Source organism: Vicia villosa, unplaced genomic scaffold, assembly GCF_029867415.1.
Source record: "Vicia villosa cultivar HV-30 ecotype Madison, WI unplaced genomic scaffold, Vvil1.0 ctg.002386F_1_1, whole genome shotgun sequence".
NCBI lineage: Eukaryota > Viridiplantae > Streptophyta > Magnoliopsida > Fabales > Fabaceae > Vicia > Vicia villosa.
In genome coordinates this window covers 189,360-201,623 of record NW_026705914.1, presented here as the reverse complement: position 1 = coordinate 201,623, position 12,264 = coordinate 189,360, and the positions used below count along the sequence as shown (strand labels likewise).

Here is a 12,264-nt window from a genome sequence, read left to right as displayed (position 1 = left end):
GAACCAACACATTACGAAATATACGTGTCTGTTGAACAAAAAAAAAGAAAAGAAAAAAAAGAGAGAAAAACTTCACCGATTCTCGCGATCTTCAACCTCGAACCGAATCCAGAGAGCGAAGATCCAAACCATCGTTCATTTCTTGATTGAAATCGCAACACCATTTCCGGTCACAGCCTCGATCGGATTCAGCTTTTGTTCCTCGTCAATTTCCGTAAGCCTCTATCCCCTCATTGTGAATCCTTTCTCCCACAATGCACCGATTCCGTTTTCATCGCCGCAAAATGCTCCGGCTATGCATTTCCATTTTTTCTTTATTGGATGATCCATTTATTTCTGTTTGATATTCGATTGAATTCGGTGTCAAATTTGAGCTAGGGTTTTTGTTTGATTAGGGATTTTGATCGATGTTATTTTCTCGAATCTTGCAAATTGTTTATTTGTCTATAATGCTTGAAGTAGCTTGGCACCTAGTTTTTTCATCAATGCTGAGTAGAATAGCAGAAATATGTTAGGACCAATGTTTTACCCTCAATCATGTATTTGGTGTTGATTTCTTGTTTACTAACTACCATTTTATTTGATATTTCAGAATATTGAAAGGTTTTAATTGTTGATTCTGGTCTGGGGTCTTTAGTCGACGCATGAAGTTTTAGTTGAAGTTTTCAAAAATATAGAGCCATGAGTTTTGTTTTTCGAGGTGCAAGAGGTGATATAGAAAATGGGTTTCCAGGATTTATACCCGAGAGGCGTGCATTGGTATGTATTGCCTGCATCAACTACTATTTGCGTAAATGGGTTATTATATCGGACAAATGTGATGCTTTGTTGTTTCTTTGATTTATGTTTGATGAATAAAGTATTATTTTGTACTGATTTCAATCTTTTCTTCAGCGTGTTCATGCAGCACGACCTAGCAATTCCAACTCACTCACTTTTCTCGTAACAGGTATGTTCTCACATTAAGTTTCTTTTGTAATTTGATATGTAGATAATTTTCATTTTTGTATCTTCTCCAATGTATCATTCACAACTTAATCCGTATATATTTCAGTTCTCCTGTTATTCATGATACTGAACTCCCACCAGATGTCACCAAATTTTCTGGTAAGGTCATATGTATCTAAACAAAGCATATAATTTAATCTAAATTGTTATTCTCATTTATGATTTATGAGGTCTTCTGTTTGTAGCTCTGGCTAGTGCTTGGTGTTTTTTTGATGGCTACAATGCTAAGGATGTATGCAACATGTCAACAGCTTCAAGCCCAGGCCCAAGCTCATGCAGCAGCAGCCAGTGGTCTTCTTGGCCATACAGAACTGCGGTTGCATATGCCTCCATCAATAGCACTTGCAAGCCGAGGGCGTCTGCAGGGTCTCAGACTTCAGCTGGCACTTCTTGATCGGGAGTTTGATGATCTAGGTTTGTTTGTTCTTTTCATAATATAAATTCTTACTTTGTTTCACATCAAAACTTTTACAAGTTTCTGAAATTCAAAAATATTGTAGTTAATTTATGTGTTCACTACTCTTCAAGTGTATTATATAATAATATTCCTAATTTTTTTAATTTTCCTTTTCAAATTTCAGATTATGAAACTTTAAGAGCTCTGGATTCGGATAATGTTTCTACTGCACCTTCTATGACTGAAGAAGAGATAAACGCTCTTCCAGTTCACAAATACAAGGTTTCTGTTCCCCAAAAGTAAGTGATCCGTCCGATCATTGTTATATCTTCCCTTTAAATGGATTTTGACATTCCATAAAATAACTCTATCTCTAAGAGTAGTTTCTAGGTGTTTTTTGTATTATGAATAAAAATATACCCCCAAAACTCTCAACATCCAAATCACTCAATTTTTTCCACTGAATCCTTTCCCCTTTTCAAAGCCTTTTCCTTTCTCACTTCCCCTCAAATCTCTCAAACAAAGCCTTAGTGATGTCTATTATTAATCTATGTCGGGTAGCCATTTTATCTGAGATGTGAAGAGGTTCTTAAGCTTTCACATATCAGTCCGACTGATATGCGAAAGCTTTATATATGTTGGATAAATAACTTGGTTATGTCTAATTATAGAGAAACACGGTTAAACTGTTTGTATAAGTTGCAAGTTGTCTTTGTAAGTTATCTTGAAGAGCTTATCGAAATTAGCTAAAACCAACTTAAAGTCATAAGCTTTCCCAAACAGTGAGACAGATGCTTATATTAGTAGATTAGCCTAAAATAGTTGTTCATAAGCCAATCCAAACAAATCTATATATCTCTATGTTGTATGTGTACACTCTACACTATTCAATGACTTCTTACCATTCAAAACTATTTAATTTAATGCACTGATATGTGTCAATATTAATGTTACATGTACTATTTAAATATATGAAAATAACATCCCATTTAAATATTTGATGCAAATAATGAAGACAATGGATAGATACTGGCTATAATTAACATTTGGAAAAATAAAATGCATGATAAGGTTTATATTAATAGTGTAGGAATGTTAAAGTATTACAGAAGCCAAGTTGCCCTCAAAAACACACACATATAGATAATGTTACTACTTTATTCATAAATTTGCGAAGTCTACATGCACTAAAAGGTTATATTACTGATTATGACAATAAGCTGTTTTTGCTTACAGAAGTAGCTCCTCAATGCAACAAGCACCCCCATCCACTTCTGCTGAGGTATCATCTGCATCATTGTTCTTTTTTTAGTTTTTATTTTTTCAAAGTTGTGCCCTCCATTAAGCCTAAACGGGTTAATTACATTGCATCTCATGAGAACTCTGACGATTCTTTGAGAGTATGGTTTTATTTTATGCATAGTACTTAAAACTTTGATTTCCCTTTAAAATTCCTGGTGGTACAGGAAAGTTATGATAATCCTTTAATAGATATTGTTTGATGAATTTAAAATAAATAGCACATTTATGGTTGTTGGGCTTGGGGACTTTGAAAATATATGCCATTATATTATTTTCTTGAATATCTTTTTATCATTTTTATAGACCATTATGGCTATATATAGACTACCATCTCCGACATTGTCTGGGGAATTTTCCACCACTTGATGTTCCTATAGGGGAGATAAATAACAAAATGTTGAGTATACAACATCGACTATTTTCCCTACTATAAAATTACTATATTTTCATTTGGAGTGAAGGCAGGTTTGCATGATTAATTTCTTTTTGTTTATGACAGAAAACACAGGATAATTCAAATTCGGTTGGAAACACAAAAGTCTCAGATGATGATCTCACCTGCAGTGTATGCTTGGAGCAGGTTAATGTTGGAGATGTACTTCGTAGCTTGCCCTGCCTTCATCAGGTCTGTTTAGTTGCTCTGCATTGTTACATTTCAACAAATAGTTTGTTTTCTATTTGTTTGATGATATACCCTGCCAGTTCAACTTAGTCATCTCAGCTAATGTTCATCTAAGTCACTAATATATGCGAGGAATCGAATAATGTGTGCGCGTGTTGGCACTCATTCTGAGACTGATGGTGTGAGAGAAGAAATCCAGAGTGTTGGCACCTAATATAGGTTTTACCAAGGGTGGAAAATTGGACTTTCACGCCCTCTCTCACGCCCGTACACAGTTAAAAAACAATAGTCACTTTGAACTTTATAGAAAGGAAATCAGGCTTTTTAAAATGTCGATGTTTTAATCTTCATTTTCTGCTATAAAATTTTAAATGATAAAAGTGTAGTCAGAATCCTATAAAATTTTAGCTACAGTTGAAATTGGATGTGCAGGATATTGACTTTTTGTTAGCATTGCCTTTGTTTTGAAAAGTATTTTTCTTTGGATGTTCCATCATGATCTTGAGTTTACCATTGAAAAGGCATCTGTAATGCAGTTGAACATAATATTCTCCAGTTTTAAATTTAGAAACTGATTTTAGTAGCTAGGTATGTTTAAAACCTTTTATATTCACCCTCACCCAAAACAAACATTAACTATTATATTAAGAAGTCAAGCTTTTCGTAAGTATAAAAAAATCTCATGGTTGACACTTTCTGTTTATAGTTTTATCTCAATTTTTTAACTGATGCTGTTTATTTGTTTTCTAGTTTCATGCTAATTGCATTGATCCTTGGTTGCGGCAACAAGGGACGTGCCCTGTTTGCAAATTTCGAGCAGGATCTGGGTGGAATGACGGTGGACATAATGATATCGCTGACATGGTTTGAATACCTGTCTAATTTTGAGTTGAGTTTGTGTTCATAATATATTGTAATTGTAACTGGTCATATATCAATAGTTTGTAGTACTTGTATTCTTGTAAATACCCTAATGTAGAGATGTGAGGAATGGTAGAATACCGTGTAACAACCATAGAAGTTATATACAATTTGTTTCCGATAGATCTCCAAGTTTCTTGGGTCGCCATGCAAAACCAAACTGCAAATAAAGTTTTATTTTTAATGCCTATATACATTCTCACTCATAATCAAATTCATGCATGCACTAAATATGTATTTCAAAATGGAAGCTGCAATTTAGCACCACGTATTTCCTAGTTAGCAAGGATGTATACACCGCGGGTGCAAATAGCATTACTCAAAACAATGAAACTGCAAGTTTTCAACTTGACAGTGTTCTGCAGTACCATTTGCAATCAATTAGGGGTACCATCCCTACAATCAATCATCATGTCAACAAATCTGTGTTTTGATAGTTAGTCAAAAAACCATGGAATCAAATTGTTACATGGAAAACTAAGTTAATAGACTATGATTAATGTGCTGAGAATGTTATCTTCATGTGTAGTGTCAAAAACTTCACCAGTATCAGCAAGTGTGTCTTCATAATGAACTGATAATATAAAACAATACTAAAATAAAATCAAGCAAGTGACGTACGGAGACCATTATGACCCGAGATGAGAAGTGTTTTATTGAAGTGTTTTAGTAATTAAAGTGTTTTAATAATTAAAGTGTTTTAATAATTAGTAGAATGTCTAAGTAATATAACTATTATTAATATTTTTGTTACTCTTTCCGTTATATCCGTTATAAAATGAGTCTCGTTTTAGTAAATAAAATTTGTATCAAAATGAATGTCATTTTCACTTTTCAATAAAGTAATAATTACAAAATTTTCAATTGTATTTAATTATTACTTTATACATTACTTTCAACACATTAATAAGATTAATATAGTAAAAGTGCAATGTTTTATGACATTATAATTTCATTCTTTAATCTGTGTACAAAAATCTTAAAACGACACTCCTTTTAAAACGGATGAAGTAGATTTTTTTAGTACTATCAATTTTCAATATAGATTTTATTGAATTATATTTGATTTTAACTCACCTGTTAATGCATCATGCACGACCAAAAAGGACTGTTTATATGTGTTAATCTGTTTTGGTTTTTAGATTTAATTACGTTTGATTCTACAACAAGACAAAATTGATTTTGAATAAACCAAGCACTTGGGCTCCAGTGGTAAATGAGCTCCTAAATCTTATTTTTATGTGATATATGTTATTCCCTCCGTCTCACAGTAGGTGTATTCTTTGAGATTTTTACACTTTTTAAGATAATGATTAATTATGTTGATTTTAATGATAAAATGAGTCTTGTTTACATTCTCCCCCTTTTTGATGGAAAGTCTTGATAGATAGAGAGTCTTGACTTCACATTCTCCCCCCTTTTGATGATGGCAAACCATTGAAAGCTTGATGGATTGTGCTCCCCTTATCAATGATAACCCCCCTTGATCAAGGCTCCCTATTGATCCATGATTGAGAATTTTTGACATTTTATGCTTGCTGCAAAATGTTAGAGAAAGACGTACACAATACATATAATCTTCTCCCCCTTTATCATTAGCAAAAAGGATGAGAAAAGTCTTAAAATATGTAAATAAATTATGAAAATAAAACAATTTTTACAAATGAGTTCTACCCCACATGACTTCAATAAACATTCATTTTTAATGAACTTGAAGCCTTTGTCACAAAGTTGACTTTTGCTTAGAAGAATTTTTCTTTAGTCCTTAAACATAAAGTATCTTAAAGGGATGTGAAAGTTAGTGCTCCAACTTTTCCAATGTCGAGAATTCTTTCTTTAAGGTATTTCCCATATTTGAAATCACCCTTAGACTTTAGAACTAGATTTGAAAGTTAGTTTATGTCTCCCTTCAAAATGCTTAGAACCACCACTTATCAAAATATCATAGATTTTAATTAGTGCTCAAACAAACCTACAAAACAAATTAAGTTTTGTTTGGTACCCAATGTGCCTTTGGGTCCTTCATAGTTAGTCCATTTTCTTACCTACACATAATATCCACTTGTTACACTAAAGTTTCTAACATAGAAAGCTTTAGGTGTGTGGCCAACAATATCACAATAAAAACAAGTAGGTACAAAATCACTTATATATCTAGGAGAATAAGATATCTTCTTAATAAATCTTTTCCTTTTAGGATAATGATAAATCACTTTAGGCTTGTTTACTTTCTATTGGGATGTTTGGTCATTAGCCTTAACAAAGATAGTTTTGTTAGAACTTGGTTTTGAAAACTTTGAATAACCAAGCCCACTTTTATCATGGGAATATCTTTGTTGACTAAGAACACCCTCTAACCCAATTTTTTCTTTTTCATACCTTTCAAGAACTCTATTTAATTGGACAATTTGAAAAGAAAGTGATTCCAATTATTGCATACAAAATTCTGTTTTTGATCACTAATCATCTTTTGTTTTTCATCCTTGAAATCTTTTTCCATTGTCTCAAATTTTTCTTCTAGAGATGAATTATGTTTCTTTTGAGATGATATTGATAGAATTTTGCATTCATTTAAGAGTTCATTGATGGCACCTTGTGCATCATTATCATAAAGGGGAAATTCACTACTAACCTCATCATCTTCATCATCAAAATGATGTGTTGCTACCAATGCAAGATTCACATGTTCTTTATCTAAAGATGAACTTATCTAATTGTCATCCCATGCTACATATGCTTTCTTTAGCCTTTTGTCATTATTTCTCTTGAAGTATTTATCATTCTTTTCAATTGTAGGAAATTCACTTTTGACATGTCATTTTTCTCCACATTCAAAGCATTTAACCTTTCTTGTTGGTGCTTCCCCTTTAATGATCTCATTTTTCCTTTCATTTCTTAGAAACTTTTCAAACTTCTTGATAAAATCATCATCTTCTTCACTAGTGGACTCATCCTCTTGATTGCTATCATGATGTTTGACTCTCGTCTTTAAGGCAATGTCTTTTGAATCTTTCACTTGAATTTCACGCGTTTCAAGTCTTTTGAGCTCTGTTTCATATTCTTGAAGTTTTTTCGAACAATGTTGTGGAAGTCATTATGGATAGATTTTTCTTCTCGGATATTGCCGTCATTTTTGGCTGCCATTCTCTGGTTAAAGAATAAGCACTTTAAGATTGAGTTCCTCGGTAGTAAGAGTCTTACCAAGTGCTTTCAAGTGATTTACTAAGCACACGAATCTTTTCTGTAAGTCGAGGATGGATTCTCTGGGTTGCATTCTGAATAAACCGTATTCTTGACTCAATGTGTTTATTCGAGATATCTTAACTTCAACGGTTCCTTTATGAGTTTCTACTAATGTATCCCATTTTTTTTTGCCGTTGAGCATGCCGAAACACGAAAGAACTCATCCATGCTAAGTGCACTTGAAGAAAATTGATTGCCTTTTTATATTAGAGGACCTTTTTCTTATCATCGTCATCCCATGAACCTTTAGACTTTGTCGATCCAACACCAATGACAACAGTTGTAGGAACAGAAAGGCCATTTTGGACTACTTCCCATACTTCTTCTCCTCGTGCTTCTAAGTGAGCCTTCATCAGAATTTTTCAGAAATCAAAGTATTCTCCATAAAATAATGGAGGCTTTTTATTGCTACCACCATCTCTAAAAACTGGATTTTGATTTGCGGAAGCCATTTTGATCTCTTAGGAACAAGTTACCTATAACCTGCTCTGATGCTAAATGTAAGTTTGAGAGTACGTTTAAGAGGGGGGTGGATTAGGACTTTGAAAATTTATCCAGTTTTAGAATACTTGTTCTTATTTTTCTGGTTTGGTGCAAGAGTTTATACATTTGTTTATTTTTTTTTCTGGGTTTTGATTTGTGATGAAAACGGTAAATGCGAAAAAGTAAAGAACACAGGGATGTATATTGGTTTCCCTCACAGTCCGAGAGTACTCTAGTCCTCTTTCAACACGAAAGAGATTTCACTATTGTTAGATATTTGTACAAGCCTAAAACCAATACTTCTCCTACAATCTTCTAACAACAAAACCACAAAGAATAATCCTCCTGGATCAACCAAGTTGAAATGAGAACAATCCTTTCACTTTCAACCTCTTGCTTCCAACAATCGTGGAAAATAAGATATGAATACAACAAGATTCAAAGAGTATGAAATTTGTAGAATAATTATTATCACTTTGAGTGATGTATCAATATAATTGATCTTCCCTTCAGACAAACAACTTATAATGATAGAATATAATGCTCAAGTGTCTGTAAATATTAAATGAATTTTTCTGGACTAATATGGAAATGCATGCATAAAAATTCTTTGTGAAAGTTCAAGAACACAAACACTTGTTTTGAAATTTGAATGATAACAATGATGTTAAAGTGCTATTGAAGAGGCTATTTATAATTTGAAATTTCATGTATTTATAAGAGCATAACACCTTTATGAATCTTGGAAAAATGTCATGAACAAATGCTAAGTTAAAATGAAAAAGTTTCATGAAGAAGTGCATGAAAAGGTGTTTAAAAAATTGTTGTTTTTTCTAATTCGTACAGGACTTGTTAAGTCGGTTAAAACAGTCACCTGACTTAACAAGTTCTCAGCAATTTTCAAATTTAAAATTTAAAAATACTGTTTCAGAACATTGTAAATTGTGGTGGTTTTTGTGCTGTTATGGCAGGTCAGAATGCCACACTTTACCAAAATCTGAATGTTTGTAAAAATTGAAAAATTAATTTTTTTTTGAATGGTCCGATGAGTGTGAAGAGGCTTTCACCAGGGTCAAGGAGTTCCTTACATTGCCCCTGATCGTTACTCGCTCTAAAGAGGACTCGTCTTGTAACACCCTTCTAATACCCCGCATAATAATAGAAAATAATCAGAGTTAACATGAAAAAGGGCATTATAACTTCCAATTAATTCAAACAATAATACTCATGTCATGCCATAAAGGAGAACGTCAACCAAATTTATTCAGATTCATCATGTTAACACAGCGGAATTATCTTTAACATCTGAATAACAAACAGCCAAGTCACAGACTTAAAGCATCAACATACAAATCCATCCAAAATAAAAAGTTCAACAAATAATTCTAAACGATGCCCCCAGTGTTACACGACCAGAGCATGACACGGACCCAACTGACTCTAACGAACTACTTGACGAGCTAATCCTCACCAAGTACGAGAGCTACTCCTCAATCTGAAAAATAACAACAGTAAGGGCGAGTCTCATTCACATTTAACTAATGTTATAAGATATAAATAATAAAATATCATTTCACATGCCATACACCCAATCACAGTTATGATCAGATTCAAACCATACAATCAGTAAACCAACAATCAACAGCACATATTATAACATTGGACAACCTTCCATTCATGTTATAATATCACAAACAACCTAATGCAATGCAACTACATGCATGTGGTACCAAAATCTGGGATATAACCCAACTCACCGATCCACCATCATCAAGGATACGGTAACACCCACTCACTAATTCCTCACAATGGGAATTAGCTACCACTGATCCACCATCGTCAAGGACCAGCCACATAATGATTATGAATGCATGCATCAATCATAACATGCTCATCACCCACATACATCAATTAATGTCATAATCATCAATAAGACACATATTTATACCAACAATACATGTACAATAGACACCAGTTACAACCACAACATTATACAGGTAAACATTCATTAGTGTACCTATAAACATATCCTACCACAAACAATCAAGCTCGGTGTTTTTAAAAATAGTTCGAGCCACAACTCAAAACACCATTTGATTATATAAATTATCTGATTAGCTTCACTGTACTCGAAACGGCACCAAAATCCGGTTTACGGTTTAAAAGTTACACCTCTTTAAAACTTTTCAAATGGACAGTCGCAACAACTAACAGCACGCGGCGCCACACACGGTTCGCGGCGCGGAACGAATAGGAACTACGCCTTCGCGGCGCAAACAAAGGTTCGCGGCGCGGAACGAATTAAAACTACGCCCTCGCGGCGCGGTCATATGCTCGCGGCGCGTACTGAGCGCAACAAAGCTTCCTGGCCTTTTGCCAAGCTATTCGCGGCGCCAACTCCTGGACGCGGCGCGAACTGGCGAATCCCAGCGCTCCAAATAGCAGAAAACAGCCTGCGATTTTACCCTTCCTTCACCAAATCATTACCAATTCAACCCATTCCAATCAGATTTCGCATACAGTACAACAAACACATATTATAGCACATTATAATACATTTAAACCATCCAAATAACATCATTACCCGAATCAGCATATTCATTACGTGTAAATCCTCCCAAAACCTAACATTTCTACAACCTAAGCACAACCCAATTGGTACGGATAACACGATCAATTCTATCATATTATCTATAATCCCATAATAGAAGATAAACGGAAGAGTCCCCCCTTACCTGAAGGTTGATTCTTCGTTCTTCCTCGGTCGCACTTCTCCGTTCCTCTTCTCTTTTCACGTTCAAACTTCTTTTCCCAATACTGTAACCTTCTCTATTCTACCACTCCTTCTATTTTATTAAGAATAAAATAAAATTATTTTAATTAGTAATAGGGCCTACCAATGCACCCCCTCCCTTACTAACCACAACTCAAGCCCAATTGCTTAATTCCTCATAATTCAATTAATTTAATTAAACTAAATTATGAAAATAAATGGAGTGTTACAACTCTCCCCCACTAAATAGTTTTCGTCCTCGAAAACATACCTTAGGCAAATAACTCTGGATAGGAATCCTTCATCTGACTCTCCAATTCCCAAGTCACATTCCCACCTGCTGGTCCTCCCCAAGCTACTTTGACCAGTGCTATCTCCTTGCCACGCAATTGTTTCAGCCTTCGGTCTTCAATCCTCATAGGCAAAGTTTCAACTGTCAGATTGTCCTTTACCTGTACATCATCGACTTGGATCACATGAGATGGATCAGCAATGTATTTCCTCAACTGTGATACGTGGAATACATCATGCAGATTCGCAAGCGTCGGTGGCAACGCAATACGATACGCCACTTCTCCCACCCTCTCCGTAATCTGGAACAGACCAATGAATCGCGGAGTCAACTTCCTTGATTTCAGTGCTCTACCAACACCAGTTGTGGGGGTCACCCTCAAGAACACATGATCTCCTGCTTGAAATTCAAGTGTCCTCCTCCTTTTATCATGATAACTCTTCTGACGACTCTGAGAAGTCTTCATCTTCTCCTGAATCATCTTGATCCTTTCTGTTGTCTCCTGAACAATTTCCGGCCCAATCACGGCACTTTCGCCAGATTCATACCAACATAAAGGCGTTCTACACCTCCGACCATACAAAGCTTCAAACGGAGCCATACCAATGCTCGAGTGAAAACTATTATTGTAAGTAAATTCGATCAAGGGTAGATAACTATCCCAAACACCGCCTCTTTCCAACACACAAGCACGCAACAAATCTTCTAGTGATTGAATAGTTCTTTCCGTCTGTCCATCCGTCTGCGGATGATAAGCAGAACTCAATCTCAGCTTAGTACCCAAAGCCCTCTGCAAACCTTCCCAGAATCTGGATGTAAACCTTGGGTCTCTATCCGACACGATACTCGAAGGAATACCATGTAAACTCACTATCCTGTCAATATACAATTGAGCCAGCTTCTCCATTGGGTAATCCATTCTCATTGGTATAAAGTGAGCAGACTTTGTCAACCTGTCTACAATAACCCAAATAGCTTCACAATTCTTCACCGTCCTCGGCAAACCTGAAACAAAATCCATAGATATACTATCCCACTTCCATTCTGGAATAAATAACGGTTGCATAGCTCCATACGGTTTCTGATGCTCAATCTTCGACTTCTGGCAAGTCAGACAAGCATAGACAAATTCAGCTATTTCCTTTTTCATTCCAGGCCACCAAAACAGCTTCTTTAAGTCATGATACATCTTGGTAGCACCAGGATGAATACTCAATCCGCTA

General features: G+C 34.9%; 1 protein-coding gene across 1 annotated transcript; it reads left to right on the top strand.

Moving 5' to 3' along the window:
• Positions 1–4,373, top strand: LOC131638697 (E3 ubiquitin-protein ligase SDIR1-like). Its single transcript, XM_058909259.1, has 9 exons — positions 1–214; positions 593–759; positions 895–949; positions 1,055–1,107; positions 1,194–1,422; positions 1,590–1,704; positions 2,642–2,687; positions 3,207–3,332; positions 4,080–4,373. The coding sequence occupies exons 2-9, from the start codon at positions 682–684 to the stop codon at positions 4,197–4,199; spliced, it is 822 nt and encodes a 273-aa protein (XP_058765242.1). The 5' UTR covers positions 1–214; positions 593–681; the 3' UTR covers positions 4,200–4,373.
• Positions 4,374–12,264: the final 7,891 nt, after the last annotated feature.